This window comes from Phocoena sinus, chromosome 19 (assembly GCF_008692025.1).
Source record: "Phocoena sinus isolate mPhoSin1 chromosome 19, mPhoSin1.pri, whole genome shotgun sequence".
Taxonomy (NCBI): Eukaryota; Metazoa; Chordata; class Mammalia; order Artiodactyla; family Phocoenidae; genus Phocoena; species Phocoena sinus.
Genome location: NC_045781.1, coordinates 23,755,138 through 23,776,120, shown reverse-complemented (window position 1 = coordinate 23,776,120; position 20,983 = coordinate 23,755,138). Strand labels below are relative to the sequence as shown.

Here is a 20,983-nt window from a genome sequence, read left to right as displayed (position 1 = left end):
GCTCTATATAAATCATTCATTTTTTTGTCAGACAAATGCCAATGAAACTAATTTGGGGTCCTAGAGATGAAGTACACAGAAAATGAAGAGAGACTGAGCATTCAGCACCATGAGGAAATGAAGGCAGGTGCCCTGAAGAATGGAAGGCTGGGAGAAGACGAAGACTGCAGGGCAATCTTGAAATGCATGAAAGGACAGTGCACAAGGAATGCTAATTATCCATTTGCACTAAGAAAACAATGGGTCACTGAGGAGCCACTAAAAAGACAGTCCAGTGAAGCAGGGTGGCCTGAGGTGGCATGGGAACCAAATTCTAGACTGTGGGGATATTATCCAAAGCTCTTCCTGTGTTAGGCGACATGCCTGCACACTGACGTGCAGGCAGGGACTGTGCTGTTCAAAACGGTAAAGGAAGTGGTTCAGGTAAGTCAACACCTGGCCCTGCCACTTTGTATGACAAAGAACCCAGGGGAACAAATTACTTCTGCTGCTCCCTGAAGACTGAGGCATTGTCACCCGGATGGTCTAAAGGAAACTAGGGACAGAAAGAGAGCCCTCACCGTCCCTCTGAGGTCCTACTACCACCTGGAAAAGCAGGTAACTGGGGAAGGACAGATTTGCGTATCGCAACAGAAATAACACTATAGACAACGCAGTACTTGTACTATTAAAGCTCTTTTAGGGACTTCCCTGGTGGTCCAGTGGTTAAGACTTCCACTGCAAGGGGGTGTGGGCCAAAATAAAATAAAATGGTTACTTTAAAAAAGCTCTTTTAACTTTTTAAAGTAAGAGCATTTAAAGGTGATATTAGAGAAAAAAGACATTGGAACCTAATACTAAGGAATGCAATGCAAACTTTCTACAGACTTTTCAAGTAGCAAATAATATTTCTAGGATAACGAGATGGTCTGGTGGGTCCTTATAATGCTGAAGTTCTATGAAGAATTTTCTATGTATGTTTTCTAACTTAAATGATTAAATTTTAACACTGCTATTCATTTAAAACAAAGGCAGCAACATGAACAGCAAGGACCAGATTACCCATCATCTGATATTAGTGATTACTTCCAAGCAGAAAAATTTAGTTGGTTTGGAGGAATTTACATAAAAGAAATTAAAAACCCTCCAAAATCTTGCCAGAATCATACCAACAAATAGTCACTCAAACCTGAAACGACTAATCTACTTTCGAAATTCACAGTGTACCCATGGGTAATCAGCAGAACTAAAACAAAACAGCTTATCATGAGCACTCTTGCCTCAACAGGCAACTAAGTACCTGGGCACAGAAAGCAAAAAATTAGGGGAGAAATAAACAAAGGCTAAAGGAGTGGGGTCATATGTAGGGAAACCAAAATCCAACACAATTTACCACAGTTTACTGAAACTTGAAAAGTACCCAATTTCACTCAAGCAAGAAACAAAGTATATCAGATGGAAACCAAAATGCTTTCCATGTTTGAGAAAAGCGAGGCTTTTGCAATGTGGACCACCAATGGACTGCTATGGTTTTTTTGGTTTGGTTTTGTTCTGTAAGGGGAGGGGAGGAGAACCAAATCTCCTTTGAGAATTTTAACAAAGCTATGGACTCTCCCTTAAAAGGAAGAGTATATAATCACAAGATTTTGGACAAAAATAAGACATTCCTAACTCTCCCCAAAACCACTGAGAGTCAGGCTACACCTAATTTTAAAAAAGGATAACTGTAGGTGAACAAGGGAGGGGCTCTAAGTTGAAAATACCTCAAGAAGAGTTATAGGCAGGGGCTTGGGAGGCTTGAAGATAATGGCATTTGTTGAGAGCATACTACAGACCAGCGCTGTCTGGTAGAAATATAACGTGAACCACATATGTAATTTTAGTAGCCACATTAGAAAATAAGACAAGTGAAAAATGCTAATATTTTACTAAATTCCGACATTTAATCTACATAAAATTTATCAACAACATTTTTCATACTAAATTTTCAAAATCTAGTGTGTAGTGTACACTTATAGCACATTTAGGGTGAGCAACCACCCTGGTTTGTCTGGAACTAAGGGTTTTCCTGGGATATAGGACTTTCAGGGCTGAAACCAGGACAGTCCCTGGCAAACCGGGACAACTGGTCACTCTAATACTACCATCTCAATTTGGACAAGCCACATTTCATGTGCTCTGTAGCTAGTGGCTACAGTACTGGACAGTGCAACCATTTATCCAGCCTGGTGCAGAACAGACCACACGCACGTGATTTCACTTCATTTTCATAACACACGTAAAAGACGGATGCTGCTAGTTTCCAAATTACAGGTGAAGAAAGAAATAAGCACAGGTTCAATCTGTCACCCAAAGTAAGACAACTAGGGCCACGGTGTAGCGGAATCCAGTGGTAAGCTTGGGGCCTAAGAAACGTTACGATATGAGAAGAGATGAGAAGATAGGAAAGTTCTAGAAAGGGAGACAAGTGACAATGTGAACAGGGAAGGCCCTTTAGGAAGGAAAACAGAAGCAGTGAGAGGAAGAGAGATGGCAGGGGGCGGGGGAGGCAGGGAGTGTGCTAGACAGGCACCCCCAAATTAATAAGGAAATGGTGCAATTTAGGATGGGACAGGAAAAGAGAAAACGTGAAGCAGCAAAGTATCTCCGTTAAGAGGACAAAAGAGGTGGGAAAGAAGTTAAAGAAGGAAGACGGGGGTGGGGGAAGGGAAGAGAGAAAGGAAAAGAAAGAGGGGGGCCTGGAAGTTTAAGAGCACCGGCCTAGGAGTCTGAAGACCCGGGGGGCGGGAAAGGAAATTCACATCAGATGCTGAGCAGCTAATCGTGCAGCTTTCACGACTCCATGAGTCATCTCATTTAACGGTCACGAGGCATTCCTCTGTCACCCCCGTCTGGCGCGTGAGTCGTCTGAAGAGGCGGAACACCGCCGCGGGGCCCCCCGAGCCCCACGCCCCGAGGCCGGGCCGGGTCTCGGGAGGAGGCCGCCCCGCCGCCGCTGCCGCTGAGCCGCCCGGCCTACCTGTGCAGCGGCGGCAGGTCCTGCGCGTCGCTGGCCGGGTCGGGAGTGTTGGGGATGACGCCCAGGATGGTGCTCTGCAGCGACGTGCCCTTGAGCAGGCGGCTCCGCACCAGCTGCAGGTTGCGGGCCGAGTCCACGCTGGTGCGCATGGTGGAGCCCGGCAGCAGCACGCCCTCGTGCGTGAGCAGAAGCGGGAGGCGGCTGGGGATCTGGATGGGGCTCAGGGATGACATGGCGACGGCCCTCCGCGCCGGGAGAGTCCCAGGGAGCCCAACAGCCGGCTTAGCGAGGCCTACAAGGCAACTACCAGCCCTCACACCCCCGCCCGCCGCCGCTTCCGGCTCCGCGCTCCCGCCGGCCCCCGGGCTCTGCCGCCGCCCCGCGCCGTACACACGCGAAGAGATGCGCACTCCACTCGCCGGCGCGACCCCTGCCTCCCGGCCCCGCTACTCCGCTTTCTGCAGAGGCTCCCACAGAGCAGAGCTGTATGCCCAAGGATGATCCCATGTAAATTGTGTCCACCTGAAATGTTTGCACCTTTCTATTCGAATTGATTTTAGATGTACAAAAATATAGTAGGGAGTTTTCATGTACCTGTCACCCAGCTTCCCCTGTAATCATCTTACACAATCATCCTTTAACTATTAAAAACCAGGCAACTAATACTCCTGTTATCTAATCTTTAGACTTCCACAAATTTTGCCCGTTTTCTCACAAATGTCCTTTTTTCTGGTCCACGATCCCACTTTTCATTTAGTTGTGCTGTCTCCTCAATCTTTCTTTTCTTTTTTGTTTCAAAGCTTTGCAACTTTTAAAACGTATTGATCCCTTAGTTTGTAGAATATCCCTCAATTTGGGTTTATCTGATGTTCTCTCAAGATCAACATTATACATTTTTGTCAGGAAGACCACAGAAGTGATGTGCCTTAGTGATACATGATGGTGAAATGTCTTACCAATGATGATTTTGACAGTGATTCCTTGGTGAAGGTATAATAGTATCTGTTAGGTTTCTCCACTTTAAGGTACTATTTTTCTCATTATGAGTAGTAAGTATGTGTAGGGAGTTAAGTCTACATTTATTAATTGAAATCTGTAAGAAAAAGCTGCCCCACCTCCCTTCCCAATAATTGAATAATTTACTTTTTATGTTAGTATGGACTCGTGGGTATTCAGTTTTTTATGGGCTATCATGCAATAATATCATGTATATCATTGCTTGAATTTTTTCAGATTTGGCCCTTGGGAGCTCTTTCACATTGGAATTTGACTTGGGTTTGGCTGTAGTTTGCAGACGGAATTTTTTCCCCAAATATGAAGTCCAGCGATGCTGTCAGAATCCAGGAGGGAATTGAAAGTCTAGTCAAGACAGCATGCATTTGTTGAGGGCCTGCTGAGTGCAAGGCCCTGGTCTGATTGTGGAGGGTAGAGAGCGGAACAGAAGGCAAGGTCCTACCCTCAAGCACCTCTTGGCCAGAGGGACAGACCCATAGACAGCTGAGTCTGATGCAGTGCAGCAGGTAAGGGAAAGGAGAAGGCAGGTGTCCTAGCTGCTGTGCTGGAGACAGAAATTCAGGAACTCGGAGTCTCCGGCCTAAAGCTCTTTCTCTGACATGATCCCACCTTTTATTCATTCTCTAAACAACCATTTTTTGAATGCCTGCTATGTACTGGGTATTACTTTAGGTGCTGGGGATACATCAGTGAACACAACAGACAAGGTTCCTGCTTTCATGGAGCTAACATTCTAGGGGGAGAAGCAGAAAATAAGCAAGGAAAATCCTTTTGGATGGCGATACGCCCTTTACATGGTCAGAGCAGACCTCACTGAAGAGCTGAGGCCCGTACTGCAGCCATGCAGAGGCCGTGGGGTGGGTGCCAAGGCGGGTGCTATTTCGGGCAGAAACAGCAATGATTGCAAAGACTTTGTGGCTGGAATGAATGTAGGATGTTTGAGGAGACTGCTCCTGGAATTTGCTGAGGTGGGGCCTGCTGAGGGAAGCAGGAGAGAAGAGGGAGGGGAGGCTATAGAGGACCCTATAAGGAGTGAAGAGTTGGGGTAAGGAGTCTGCTAAGGAGTTTGGGTCTTACTCTAAACCCTGTGCAAGCCATAGGCAGTTTCAGGTTGTGGAATAATTTTTCAGGCTTATGTTTTCAAAAGGTCATATTGGCTGCTGTGTGGAGAATGGAATGCAAGGTTTTAAGGTCAGACACGGGGAGGCCAGTTAGGAGGTGGCTGAGATTGTCCGGGCAAGAGGTGATGAGGCTCAGACTAGAAGCAGTGGATTCAAGCCATGTTTGAATGTAGCTTCAACAGAGCATGCTGATGGATTGGACATGACGAGTGAAGGAGAAACAGTCATCAAGGATGTTCCCTAGACCAGGGCCCTAGCCGCTAGGGCCTAGAGAGCAGTTGGGCTGGTAGCAGGAGATTCTAGATCCAATCAGCAAGCTCTGGATCACCTCTCTGGATGGGGCTGAGTACCTCACCCCCTGATAGACTCTAGGGGTAAAAAAAATAAGATTAAAAAATGCATGGCCCATCTCCCCAAGAGCTTACCTTTTCACCAAGACCTCCCCAAGGACAAGGGGGAAAGGCCCCATTTTTTGAAGAACTTCAAAAACCATCTTATAAACCTTGTGGTATATTTTTTGATCATGTTTAATGCTTTTAACATACACTCTCCCCAACAACAACAAGCAATATGAGTGTTTAGTCACATAATCATAGCTGGATTTATTTTTAAATACAAATTCCTTCTGCACCGTAGAAGGTGTGGTATGGGACCGGGTCCACGTTTAAGTTGCTTGCTTTATGAACACCTTCTTTCTATCCCATCAGTCTATCTCTGTGATGGGGTGCCAGCCCACTTGGGAAAGCATCAAGAATCTAAGTGTGAGCTCTTAAGCAACCATGTGGCTCTCCTGGTTCCTACTTTAACCAGCTCTACATCTACTTCCTTCATTGATCCACCAAATATTTATTCTGCATCTGCTATGTGCTAGGCAGTAATCTAGATTCACGGATGCATCAGCGAAACAGAGAGACAAGGCCCCTGGTGTCAAAGGGCTTACATTCTAGTGAGGTAGGCAGAAAATAAGTAAGCCCCCAAAGAAATGGCAATTTCAGAAAGTGATAAGTAAAGGAAATCTAATAGGAAAATCTGTAGAAAGTGCTAGAGACAGGAGGACAAGATGAGGGAGGGAGGTCTGGGAAGGCGACCCTGCAGAAGTGGTGTTTGAGCTGAAACCTACATGACGAGAAAGGCCAGGCTCTGCAGGGAGCTCGGAGGAGAGTGATCTCAGCGGAGGTTAGGATTCAGACAAAGACCAGGATGGGAAGGAGCTTCCCAGTTTCTGGAACAGAGAAGACCAGGTTCTGGGCTGTAGGGATTCAGCAGTCAACAAGACGGCCACGGCCAGCGAGGGGCTCCAGGAGCTCTGAGAACCAGCCCCTGGAAAGCTACCCAGCTACCCAGGGAAGGCAAGGGATCCGTCTAATCATCTCAGCTTCTTCAGGCCTGGCTCTCCGGCCCTCTGCCCCTCGCCATGGGCACCTCCCCTACCCTCTGGTGCCCCTTCTGGCCTTGGACACTAGACCCTGCTGGGAAAGTGGTAAGAACAATGAGGAAATAAATCAGCTCCTCCAAAAAAGTTACCTCTCTCCAAGGGCCCCCCTCCTGTACACAGGCTGTTTCCCCATATGCAAATGGCCCGTGTCTAAACTCATCATGACTTTGGCCCCCTGGGGATCAGGGAGCACAGGGCTGGAAGCATCTGTTTCCTCTCTGGTTTACTCCCAGTCCTGTCCTGGCCCCCCTGCCTGACCACAGTGATGAGCTTGCCCCTAATTAGAATGAAGAAACATCAGCTCTATCTTCTTGAGAGGAAGGTGGGAGGCCAGGGAACTTTTCTAGGATGCCAAAGAAAACTCTGGAGGGAATTCCTCCGGCCATTCAAGGAAGCGGAAGTGGGCCTCATAGACATGGAAGGCAGCTCAAGCCAATATGTGGCTGAGTTCCAGTTATGTTGAGATGAGCAATTTGTGTTCTGCAAGCATAACCATTACACACATTTGCATTCCCTTCATTTTCATTTGCTTTACTTTTCCCTGTTGCTAGTTTCCTGGATGACTTCTGTATTTCTATAAGGTCTCACGTCTTTAAAACTCTCATTGTATCTCTTTGCAGGTGTGTATAAATAAACCAGTTGGCAAATCATAATATAACTGAAAGGTGGGGAAAAATCTAATTTCTGTATTTGTTCTCTAAGAATCTGGTCTTCCTCATGAGCCCCTACTTGCTGGTTAATTAGCAGAACATAAATGTTTAGGCTTACCATTTTAAGATGCTAGTTCATAAGAACAAACTCTCAAATTTTCAGGAATTTTGAGAACCCAGTTGTTAAACACAAACATTAAAATTAAATTATATAGACTTACAATTAATAATATCAAAGACAAAGGTAATACTCAAAAATCTGTCATTTCCTAATTATTTCACTACATTTTACTATTAATACTTTCGAGGTTATTTACATCTACTGTACTTGTATCCTGGAGATAACCGTACAGTGATTTCTTGATGCGCCTCTCTTCCCAACATGTTGGTAGCTTGAAATCATCCAGGATGGGAATATTTACACTACAAAAATCAGCAAAGGCTACAAATCTGGGCTTGTTTTATTATTTTATTGATTGTCTAGACTTAAGAAATAAATTCAGGAAGTGTTAATAATGCAGATTAACAAGTGTGTGGTGCTTGTAGCCATTACATTGTGAAGAGCACAACAAATGAGAAAATATTCTTTCAGTATTTGAAAACTCTTCAGCAAAGAGACTCATTAAGGTAAACCAAAATGTCAAGTAACAATTATGTTGGAACTACACCAATTGGAGCCACAGGTTAGTTACAGATACACACGTTTACCAGCACACTACTGAGACCGAGGACACAGCCCCTTGCCAGGGTGCATGACTAGCAATCTGGAATTTGCTGCCTCCCCTCCCCCTCCCCATTCCCTCCACTGAGAACCTTTGTGTAGTGAATAAACTGCACACCAGTACACCATGGTCCTACCCCCAGGGCCTCCTTCCATTGAATCATGCCAATTTCACTTTAATGTGTGTGTGTCCTAGGCTGGTTCCTAGCAGCCAGAAACTGGACTCTTCCCACAGTCTTAAACAAGAAATATGTGACAGCCTCTCTTACCTGACATCCCTCCTTTTCTTTTTAATTTTCCATCACCTCTGGAAGGTCCACTGCTACCATCACAGTTGTACAGTTGCCCCTCAGTTCAGAGGGGGGATTGGTTCCAGGCCCACTGTGTATGCAAAGATCCAAGGATGCTCTAGTCCCTTATATAAAATGGTGTAGTATTTGCATATAATCTAAGAACATCCTTCCATATACTTTAAGTCATCTCTAGATTACTTATAATACCTAATAAAATGTAAATACTATGTAAATAGCTGTAAATGTAATGCTATGTAAATAGTTTCCTGTGCCAGTTGAAGTTTACCTTTTTGGAACATTCTGGTTTTGGGGGGTTGTTTTTTCCGAATGTTATCTATCGTCAGTTGGTTGAATCCTGATAGCGGAACATGTGGGTACAGAGGGCCAACTGTATACCTTATGGCCTGGTGCCATGGCTGGGGAGTCTATCTTTTTTTTTTTTTTTTTTTTTTTTTTTTTGCGGTACGCAGGCCTCTCACTGTTGTGGCCTCTCCCATTTCGGAGCACAGGCTCCTGACGGACGCGCAGGCTCAGCGGCCATGGCTCACGGGCCCAGCCGCTCCGCTGCATGTGGGATCTTCCCAGACCGGGGCATGAACCCACGTCCCCTGCATCGGGAGGCGGACTCTCAACCACTGCGCCACCAGGGAAGCCCAGGAGTCTATCTTGTAGGCTCTATAGAAGAATTCCGGAAACTGAGTTCACCAGATTTGGGTGTGATTTGCTGAAAGGAAGTGAGATGGGAAGGAATGGAATAAAGCAATTTAGGGAATCTTCTCCCAAGAGAATAGGCTAGTATTTAGGTCTGTTTACTTGAAGCAGAATCCAATACTTGAATGTCAAAAGCTGTATCTGAACACCAGGACTGACTACATAATTTGCAGGACCCCGTACGAAATGAAATTGTGGGACTCCTTGTTCAAATTATGATGAATTTCATGATGGTGACGCGCAGAGCATTAAACCAAGCCTGGAGCCCTTCTGAGTACGGGGCCCTGTGAGACACCCATCATACCCCACAATGCCAGCCCTGTTGTACATTTTCTTTCTCTTTCTATTCCTTCAGAAATATTACTAATTACCACCCCGCTCCTGCCCCAGGCACATGGATGTTCTGGGAGTGAATCAGATGTTCACAAAGGCAAAATGAAAAGCAAATTAATATATTTGTAGTTATTTAAAATTCCTAAATTGTGCCCAGATCCACTCCCTTGAGTCTGTGAAAACCAAGTCAGAGAATGGCAAAATCACATTTCTTTCATTTATTTATTCATCCATTCACCACTTATTTACTGAGTGCATGCTCTCCTCCTAGGAGATCCCTAGGCCCCAGAGATTTAATAGTGAGCAAAGTAGACATGTCTCTGCCCTCGTGAGGATCTCTGTTTAGTGCAGGAAATGAACTCTAAAAAATCAGTGATTCACCTAAATGGACAATTACAAACTGGGATAAAAGAAGAAGCATGGTTTTAGGAGCAGGCCTTGAATATATTAAAGAAGATTGACCTGGCCCAAGGATGTGGGTTGGGAATGGGTGGTTTGAGGTTTCCCTAGGTGATCTTGGGCTGAGACCCAAGTAGATGTTTAAAGAGAGGGACCCAAGCCCCTTCCGAGCCGAAGGAAGAGCAGGTGCTGTGACAACAGCCCCCAGTACACTCGCTGCTGGGTGATAGCCCCCCTCTCCTGCCTGCTTAGGGCTCTATCTAATCTGCTCCTACCTGTCACCTTTTCAGATTCTCTGATTCTGGGAAACAAAGAATTGGCAGGACACCTGAAAATGACTAGAAGGAAGATACACTGGGTCCCCAGGTCTTCTGGTGACCTTGTGAATCTCCACTTGGATGTAGATGATGACATGGTTTCAGGACTTAGCTATGTAAGTAGATCTCCTTTGCATCAAAACACCAGGAAACTGAGTTGACAGGATATTCTCAATGGTCATAAACTAGGTCAAAGAATTTTGTCCTATATTTATTCAACTTTGATTTTTTTTTTTAATGGAACTCAGGCTTCCACAATTAGATGAATCATAATCCTTGGTCATGATACACATTCATGGTTCATACATCTCTCTGCCACTATCCCTCTCTATCTCTCTGTCTGTCTCTCTATCACACATCTATTTATCTATGTATTTACCTATAATAATATAATAAGCACCAATAAACCCATCACCAACTCACCAGCTCCTACCCTAACAGTCACATCCAGCTACTGGTCTTCCACCCATCCCATTTCCCAGCTCTCCCTGCCTGAAGTAACCACTATTCTGAATCTCTTCCCATAGATCCCTTGCTGTGCTTTCAAGAGAGTGTTATTTATTCTATATGAAGTCCTAGAAATGATATATCTTTTTCATTTTAGTTGTTTCCCACTTTGTCAAAAGGGTAACATGTAATGTCTTCAGATTAACTTTTTTACTTCTTGATTACTTTTTAGTAGTTTACTCTCAGAGGGTGACTTGGTCTTGCATTCTGTGGATGACTAAAAATAGTGCCCTTTCTTCTTGTCTACAGTGTTTATCGACAGATAAAAGCCCAGGAAGGTGGAGTGACACCCCCTCAGAGTCACCCAGCCGACGTGGAGCAGAGCCAGAGTTGGGACCTGGTTGTTCTGACTCTCAGCCCATTGCTCATTCCCTGCCTGGCAACCTTTCTTTTATTTATTTATTTTTGTTGAGATATAATTGGCATAAAACATCATATTAGTTTCAGAGGTACAACGTAATGATTTGCTGTTTGTATATATTATGAAAAGGTCACCACAGTATCCATCAGCACACGTAGTTCAAATATTTTTTTTCTTGTGAGGAATTTTAAGATCTACTCTCTTAGCAGCTTTCAAATGTGCGATGCAGTGTTATTAACTATAGTCACCACGCTGTGCATCACACCCCCATGACTTATAACTGGATGTTTGTACTTTTGACCACCTTCACCCATTTTGCCTATCCTCCCCGCCCCACCCCCCAGCTCTGGCACCCAGCAAGCAGGCTTTTTGTTTCGCTGTTGTTTGGGTAGGTGTTTTTTTATTCTACATATAAGTGAGATCATACAGTATTTGTCTTTCTCTATCTGACTCTGGCAGCCATTCTCTAGAAGGCTGGATGTGGAAAGATCCACCCTCCTTGGGTGGCTGGTCCCTCACTCCCTCAGGACAGTATTTGTGAAGTCTGAAACTGATGTGCTTTTGTTTTATCTTTCCCAAGAAAACTTTCACCCTTGAAGACAGCCCCTGGAGCCAGCAGGTGAGGGAGCCTGAGGCACCAGAGATGGGGAAGTATGATGCTGCCTGGAGAACCATGATTCCCTTCCGTCCGAAGCCAAAGTGAGTCCTGAAGGGGGACTAAGGGTTGGTACCCTCCAGGGCAGTGATCCTCAGAACCTCACACCTGGACCCCTCCCAAAGGCTACATAATCATATCCCAACACCGTCCTGTCACGCAACACAGCCAAACACCTCCTGAGAAGCCTGAGTCACATCAGGGAAGCACAGCCAGCTCCTTCACTCATTCAGTCAGTCAACAAGGATTCATTGAGCACCTACACGTGCCAGGCACTGTGCTAGATGGTGGGGGGATAACAGTGAGTGAGACAGACAGGATCCTTGCCCATCACCAACCTCATATTGGGAAGAATGACAGTAAGCTCGTAGGCTCGAAGATAAACATATGATTACAGCTGTTTGAGGAAGGTGCTGTGAAGAAATATGGGGCGTGAGGGACAAGGGAACAGCGACAATGTGATGGGTTCCAAGTGATACTGAAGCTGAGACCTGGAGGATGAACAAGAATTTACTAGGCAAGAGTGAGGGAAGGATGACCTGGGCAGAGGGAACAGCACGTGCAAAGGCCTAGCCTTGTGGTGGAAGGAACACAGTGATGTATGTGTCCAGGAACTGAGAAGGAGGCCAGTGTCTCTGGAGAGTCCTGTGTGATAGTGGGTGTGGCACGAGATGGAGCTGCAGGCAGAGGGCAGGCGCTGGGGGACCATGTGTGCCCCACAGGCCACATTAAGTACATTCGTCTTCATTCTGAGAGAAATGGGCAGCCATTGAAAGGGCCGTTTAAGGGTAACATGCCCTATGATGTTACCCTTAAACTTGAGTTTAAGAAATTCATGGAGCCTTCTCTAACAAACCATAGTTTAAAGTAACCATCACCAAATAACTTCCTGATTTATACACCCATGGTTTCAGGGCCCCCCACAGATTCACGCACACGTTCATTTATGCATCATATATTGACAGGACCATGACACTTCTAGTCTGATTCCTCAGCGTTTCATCACCAGGAGCCTGTTTCATATTTACAGATCCCTCTTCCCTCCCACATTTGAGCTGTCAAACAAACTGCACTGGTATTCCTATTTTTTAAATCTGAGCTTCTATCAATACTACCTAGGTTGTTACCCACCGAATGCATCTTATCTCCGCCAGCACGAAGAACCTTGGTGCTTGAGTTTACCTGGGCAGCCTTATCTTGGAGTGACAGTGTTTCTGCTGAGCCTTTGGAATATCGGCGCCAGCTCATCAGTTCTGGCCCTATTCTTGTGATCACAGATGGCCCCATACATCTGCTGCAATGTCTCATCTTCCCATCAGTCCTTCTCTCTCCAACATGTCTGGCAAAGGCATGGCCAGCATTGCCCAGAATGTACAACCATGGTTACTGACGGGCCGGGAGGATGTAAAAGGCCAGAACATGGAGAAAAGAGGCCATAGCCAAAAACAAAGAACATCCCACGAGTTTCGCATTTTTGCCTTCATGTCTTTCTCCCCAAATGTTTTTTTAAAAATTGAATTTTTGGGCTTCCCTGGTGGCGCAGTGGTTGGGAGTCCGCCTGCCGATGCAGGGGACGCGGGTTCGTGTCCCCGTCCGGGAAGATCCCACATGCCGCAGAGCGGCTGGGCCCGTGAGCCATGGCCGCTGAGCCTGCGCGTCCGGAGCCTGTGCTCCGCGACGGGAGAGGCCACAACAGTGAGAGGCCCGCGTACCGCAAAAAAAAAAAAAAAAAAAATTGAATTTTCTTCATATTGAATTATTTAGCATTAAAGACAATTCTGAAAAAAGAAGTAGAAATTGGGACTTCGCTGGTGGTCCAGAGGTTAAGACTCCACACTTCCAATGCAGCGGGTTTGGGTTGGATCCCTGGTCAGGGAACTAGATCCCACATGCCACGAGGTGCAGCCAAAAAAAAAAAAAAAAAAAAAGTAGAAATTGCGCACGATCTCAACACCCTAATCCAATTATTATTTTTGTATTTGTGAATCATTCTTATTTACTTTTTTTCATTTTTATTGTTTTTGTGGAAGTTATATAAGTAAAACAGAAAACTTTAAACAATGAGAATCTCTCTTCCTGTTTCTTTGCCAATTCTAATCCCAAACACTATTAATGATTTGATATAAATTGTCATACAATTTGACATATATTGTATGTAAAATAGATATATATATTGTTTTGTCTGCCTTCCCTTATTTTTTCCTTTTTTATATAAGTAAAAATATACTAAATAAATTTCTTCATCTGCAAGTGGCTTTTTTTTCTTGCTTAATATTCTCAGAGCTCTTTCCATGTTCTACATGTAGATCATCTCTATTTTTAGGCCCTTCTGCACTGTTTTCTATGATACGGAACAAGATGGACCATACTAGTTTTCTTTCTTTTTAAATCATTCCCCTATCAATGGGTGTTTTGTTATTTCTAGTTTTTAACTATCACAAATAATAGTCATGAAAAAAAATAATTTTGTGTCTATCCAGATGACCACACTGTGGTTTTTACATAGTTATCACTCATCCCTTCCAAATCTTGCCCTTGACTTAATTGTCTACCTCTGGCGCCTACATCCTGCTGTGACCACATTGCCTGTGACTTCTCTGCTAGGTTTCCTGCGCCCAAGCCCCCGGATGATGCTGGCCTGTTCTCTTACCTCACGCTGTCATGGTTCAGCCCAGTCATGATCCAAGGTTTACGGAAACGCTTAGATGAGAACACCATCCCCCAGCTGTCAGTACATGATGCCTCAGCCAAAAATGCCAAAAGGTAAAGTCACGTTGGGCAAGCCAGTGGGGTTGGTTAAAGACCATGTCTTGGTGGATGGTGACCAGAGTCGCTTAAATGTGTGTGTTTAGGGGTGGTCCATCCCCAGACAGCTAAAATATATCAGTTCTTCCTTTGTAGCATGAGGCCGCAGTCTAGTCTGGAGGTTTTTAATGTGGAGTTAAGAAATAATTTACATATTTTATATGTATGGGCTAGAGCTCTTTTTTTTGAACAAGAATTCACATCTTTTATCAGGTTTGCCTGGGGGCCCAGGACTCTTGAGAAGTTAGAAATTTCTGCTTCTTGTCCCTTTTGCCTTTTTTTTGTGGATCAAGCATTTATCTGTGTCACTGATGATTAAATTTTGGTGAGTGGCCCAGGTTCTTAATCCTTGAGCCACCACTAACTAGTTGTGGGATTAAATTTCCGGTACCACCCACCTTACAAGGTGATAGGAAGATCGTATGGGGGAAAAAATGAGTGATTTGAAACGTCCTGTACTCATGTTACTACCTCTAGCTGCTTATGAGGTACCCCAGGTGTAGATGGCATTTTCCAAATGTGTTCCAGGAAATGGTGGTCTCCTCAGAGCCTCCCTGAAAAAAGCATTCAGTGATCAGGGAGCTTGTGAACTGTTGCATGCTGTCTCCAGGTCTCAGAGATTTATAAAGAAAATCAGTGTAGTGAAGACACTGAGAATACAGAAACTGGTTAAACTTTGACCCATTGCTTCTCAGACTTACTCGGGAAAAAAAAAAAGAAAAGTTTCCAGGGAGCACCTTTTGGATAATGTCAGATACTGGTGGGAATCTCACCTTTTACCAGCTATGATGTCAGATGAGTTACTTAACTTCTCAGGGTCCCGTGTTTCTATATATAAAATAGTAAATTATAAAAAATTAACCTCATGGTCCTTCATAGGATTTTTGTAAGAATCAAGAGGTAATAGATTCAGTGTAAAGCATGTAGGAAAATGCCAGATGCATAACAGGCGATCAGTTAAATGTTAGCTTGCTTGTTCTTCCCTAACCATTGTGAGGACAAGATCTCCTGATTCTTTTTTTTTGTTTGTTTGTTTTGCGGTACGCGGGCCTCTCACTGTTGGGGCCTCTCCCGTCGCGGAGCACAGGCTCCAGACGCGCAGGCTCAGCGGCCATGGCTCACGGGCCCAGCCGCTCCGCGGCATATGGGATCTTCCCGGACCAGGGCACGAACCCACGTCCCCTGCATCGGCAGGCGGACTCTCAACCACTGCGCCACCAGGGAAGCCTGAGATCTCCTGATTTACTTCCCTTCACTTCCTGTTCACTGATGCTGCCTTTTGAATTCTATAACCCACAAGGCCTGACTGCCAACACTTTTGCAATCACTCCATTTTTTGGATGTTTCTTTGGAAAGGTAATTATCTATGCATTCACACCTTTAGAGGGGTCTCTTTCTATATGTTCTCCATTTAACAGGTGGCGTTCTGGGGTGTGTCTTCCCTAATCCTTCAAAAGGGCTTTGGATTCTATAAGGATATGCTGACAAACTGTCACCATCATCAATCACCACCATCACCTTCATCCTTAGGACCCTCATAATTCTTCACACTTTTATTGTTCTACAATTACAGAGCATTTTCCCATCCATTGTCTTCTTTGACCATCACAATAGGGTTATGAAATAAACAGGGCAGATATTATTTTCCCCAACTTACAAGTGAAGAACCAGGATGAAGAGAAATGAAATGATGTTCCCTGAATCACATAGCTAATGAATGGAGGAGGTGAAATTTGAAACCAAGTCTCTTGAATCTAAGTCTAATAATCATGGCCAGAAATTGATAGAGTTGCTAGGAGAGCTGTGGGCAGGCTACGGAAAACTTGGATTTGCTTAGTCAAAGTATCAATAGAAACAACTCTAGAGCTTGTTGTCTCTGTGGATTGTGTTATGTGTGGGGTTAGGGCTGGAATGAGGAGATGTGGCTCCACGGCCTGTCCTGAGTAATATCATCTACAAGCAATAGAAACCTCCAACACAGACAGGTGTCCGGGGGGACATTTTTGCTTGGTTGAGCTAGGGCCCAGGCTGTTCAAGTTATCTGGTCCACATAGGCGGACATGGGATGGTGTAGTTTTCATTACTCAGGAAGAAAGAAGAGGCCTGGAGTTTTGATTGCAGGTGAAAGAAAGTAGGACAGAAAGATTCTCAGAGTATTGGTTCCCTTCTGGTTTTAGGCTAGGCATGAGTATCCATGGCTGGAGGGTAAAGAGTAGAAAGGGCTAGAACTGCTTGCCATGAGAGACTTGGTGAGATTCTGGGCAGAGAATGAGACCCAGATGCTGACAGAGCTGTTTGAGAAGATGCAAAAACAGTGCTGCTGTCAGGCCCTGGCAGCAAAGGGCGGCCAAACAAGGGAGGCTGTTCTGTCCACCGTGCTCTCGCAGTCTAAGGAGTAGTACCTTCCGGGAGCATCTGGAGTCCCTTGGCATAGTCCTTGATGTTCTCATCATGGGCAGTGGTGACCGCTTTCCAGACAGTGGAACCGGACATAGGGGCGCAGGAGCCAGGAAGTCCAAGGGCCGATGCCAGCACGGTGCCTGCAGCTGACAGATTGCCTTGCAGATGCATGGGAGGCATCCAAGGGCCAGATTAAGACGCTGGAAGCCTTGAATATCACAATGACTATTGTCCAGTCCCCTGTTCCTGCCTCAAATATAATTCAAAATAAAAAAGAAGTGTAAGAAAGTCAACATAATTTTAATTTTTTTCATGATAAGTTCTTTGATGCTTCTCTGGAAAAAAATGAAATGTTTTGAAACCCAAACGAAATGTTTTTGGTGTTTCTGTTTTGCTGGTGTAGCACAAACCTCCCAGGCATCATTAGCTTGGGATGTCAAAATAAGGATGCACTTTTGGTTGGATGATCCAACACTGGGGCACCCTTTGGGGGACTTTGAAATAAATGAGGGCACTTTTTGGAGGTCAGAGTTCTGGGTTTTATGAATCTTAATTTGCGTATAAAATGGAAGAGTGACATTATTCAAAGCCTTAGGCGGTTTCCTCAACCTACTGTAATTCAGGGTAACAAAATAGTTGATGAGGGAAAGTTACTTTTTACAGAAAAAATTCGAGCTACTAAATAGAAAAGGAATGACAGAATTAGACAAGTCACCATTTTGCCAGTCCTGTTGGAAGTGGATGTAGGCAACGATCATCAGTGATGGGGAACTGGGCAATGAATGAATCAGGCTGACACACTTAACTCACTGATCAAGCTTAACATAACTAAAAGTGGGACAGCAAACGTTGTACGTCTTCTGATGTGATGCAAAAGGACATACACTACATCACCCATTAAGTATTTTTGCCAGCTGACATGAATTCTGAATTTTATTAAGCCTCTAGATCTAACTAGCGGTTTAATAGGAAACACAGGGAATAGAAATTTATGTTAGACAGACCCACAGGGATGCAATCAGTCAAATCCAGAATGTGGAAAACTCTACAGGATAAATAACTCAGTTTCTTTGACAAGTAAATGGCAGAAAATGCAGAGGAAGGGAAACTGTTACAGATTAAAGTGAGATGCAAGGGGCCTGTCAGATTTGCCTTTTAACTGTGATGAGTGGACCCTATTTGGATCTTGATTTAGGCAAACCAACTGTAAGAACATATTTTTGAAATAATTAGAGAAAGTTGGATTAAATGCCATTAAGGAATTATTCTTACTATGTTATTAATATATAACTATTAATTAATAGTTACTAATAATGAATAGTTATTAATTCATAACTATTGTTATTATGGTTACTATGGGTTTTTTTTAAGGCTTTATCTGGAAGAGACACACACTGAAGCATTTATAGATGAAATGATATCTCTTGGATTTGTTTGAAATATTCTAGCAAAAAAAAAAAGTGGAGGGGAGGAGAGATGAAATAAAAATGTCAAATGTTGATAATTCTTAAAGCTGGGGAATGCATATCTGGGGAGATACCCTATACTGTTCTCTCTATTTGTGTTATGTTTGATTATTCCTGTGACCAAAACCCTAGACTAGCAAGAACTAGGACAATTGGGTGACACATACAAAGAGATTTCATTTGCCTCAATTTTCCTCTTTTCAAGGTTTAGTCTCCTTTGGGAAGAAGAAGTCTCAGGGCATGGAATTGACAAAGCTTCAGTGCTTCGAGCGATGCTGAGATTCCAGGACTGCTGCTTCTCTGCCGCGAGTGTTCTGGGGCCAGTAAGTGGCAGGCTTGGGGAGGTTTCGGGACTCCAGGCCTTGGAGGTTAGCATGTTGAAATCCATGCCAAGAATTGGGGATGCCTTTGTCTCTCAGCTGCTGCTCAGAAAATGAAGACTTTCTGGGGACAGTGGAGCTAGTAGTAGTTAGAAGTGTGAATTCTGCAGCCACTGCTTGGGTTCGAACCTTAGTTCTGCCACTTAACTTCTGGGTGACTTTGGGCAATTTGTTTACCTCCTCTGTGCCTTGGTTTCCTCGTGAACCCCATGACACTCTCAGCCGTAGTCCTCACAGAAACCTTCACATGTGAAATGGAGAGCCCGAAATTACCTGCCTCGTAGGATGACATTAAATGAGTTAAGCATATAAAACACTTAGAACTCGGCCCAGCTCAGTATACACGAGCTGCTTTGAGAAATGGCTGAGCAGCTCTGGGCATGTAGGTCTCCTCCATGTACCATGGTTGGGCTGAATGGGCTCGCTATTTCCTATCAGCTCCTCAGCCCAAGATTCTCACTGCAGACAGCGAGTCTGGCTGTCCCAGCTGGGGTCACGTGCTCACCTGTTGGCCGGCAGTGGAGCATTTTGATTGACAATCCAGCCTAGACTGCGTGCATTGGGGCAGGCGAGAGTCTCCCCAGAAGAAAACTGAGGCGCTGTTACCAGCTCAGGGAAGGATGGAGGTAAGTTAGGAGGAAGCAACAGCTGACACAGAGATAAGTGACTTGGGTGACAGTTAGTGTGCTGCATATTCTCCATTTGTCCCTCCAGATCCACTCTCCACCTTTCTCTGCACCGCCCCGTGCCCCTAATGTGTGACCTTTATGGATCACATCAATGGGGTTCCCCTGCTTCTGGCTTCTGGTTGGATTGGACCAGTGGGAGATTCTAACGGGAGGCTGGAGGGAAGGAGAAAGTGAGGGCAAGATATTTATTGCTCTGACTGCCTCCCTTCCTGTCACTGGACGTTGGTGACCAGATCCGAAAATGAGGGGGCCTTTCTGTATGACTTTCTCCTTCTGGGTTTCAGTAACCTCACCCTGCCTCCTCCCCTTAGTTCCCAGCTGTTGCTAGCTCCAGGGTGCTTCTCCATCCCTGTTGAATTTCCTCAGTTCTGCCCACACCTTTGTAAATAGTCTTGTTATTAACTCCTGAATTACCCCGTTTGTTTGTGTCCTCTGTTTCCTGTCGGGACTGATGCTGAAACTGCCTCCATGCACCAGTGCCGAATTGAATCTCGGAGACAGAATTTTGGGAGAAGTAGAAAAGAGCTTTAATTGCTTTGCCAGGCAAAGGGGGACACAGTGGGCTAATGCCCTCAAAACTGTGTGTCCCTTTTGGGGGGATTTGGTGAGGAGTTTTATAGCAATGGTTCAAGGGCGAGGTTGCTGACAAGGATCAGGGTATGTGCAGGGCCTGCATTCCTTTAATCTGGCCTCAGGTGGTGTCCTGATGAGCTCCTGTGATTCTCAAGGTTGTCTAACTGTGACCATCTCTCTGGAATGAAGAATGCTTCATCAAGTAGTTAACATCCTCCATTTATTGGGGGTTTTAGTTCTGCAGAAGAGCTCAAAGATATTGCTATGTGTATCCCTTGAGGTGGAACCAGGACCTGCCCCGAGGCTGCACTATTGTTTCTTGGCTGCTCCTCCCTTGTCTCTGCATCCCCTTCCTTCCCTGATTAGCAACTGTTTGAACTCACCCTTTGGAACTCAGGGAAGGTCATGGAGGCTGAAGCCTATTTCCTACAAACAAGAAACGGGGGACACAGAAAGGCTTCTGTGTCCAGGAGTCCCACAGGATCCTGCTTGGTTTTAGGACCAGCTACGAGGTGGTGGAGCTGGGATTCTGATCTGGGTCAGTTGAACTCCTAAGCCTCCTCCGACTGGACTGCAACCTTCTGGAGTGCAGGATTAGGATTGAGTCAGTTGTGATCGTTCAATAAGCCCCCTCCCTTGACTTGAGGACTTCACACATGGTGCATATTGGGTTGGTGTTGCCTGAAAGCAGGCTTGGGAAGTCTGAATGATCCAAACTCCTGTTTCCTTTTAGATGCTGGTTATACCAAAGATCCTGGAATATACTGAAGAACGGTTGGGGAACATTGCCTATGGAGTAGGGCTTTGCTTTGCCCTTTTTGTCACCGAGTGTCTGAAGTCTCTGAGCATGTGCTCATGCTGGGTCATCAACCAGCACACTGGCAACAGGTTTCGTACAGCTGTCTTCCCCTTTGCCTTTGAGAAGCTGATACGATTGAAGTCTTTAACACACATCACCATGGGAGAGGTAAGTGATGAGGCTGCATGTGGAGGTGAGTTGGTAGTTTCTTCCTTCTCCTGGAGACATCACTTTCCTGGAGGCCAAGGGAGGGAGAAGAGGGAGTTAGGCAAGAAGGAAGAAAGAGAAAGGAAATCATTCCCAGGGTGAATGTTGATAACCATCAACAATTGCCTCTGGGGTCGTAAGAGCAGTTC

At 45.0% G+C, this 20,983-nt stretch overlaps 1 protein-coding gene across 1 annotated transcript in view; it reads right to left on the bottom strand.

Moving 5' to 3' along the window:
• The window catches only part of LONP2 (lon peptidase 2, peroxisomal), a 99,648-nt gene extending 96,302 nt beyond the window's left edge, over nucleotides 1-3,346 (bottom strand). Inside the window, exon 1 of the mRNA XM_032611791.1 lies at nucleotides 2,999-3,346. Within this exon, the coding sequence (XP_032467682.1) occupies nucleotides 2,999-3,231 (233 nt within the window). The 5' untranslated portion in view covers nucleotides 3,232-3,346. The remainder of the gene's footprint in view (nucleotides 1-2,998) is intronic.
• Nucleotides 3,347-20,983: the final 17,637 nt, after the last annotated feature.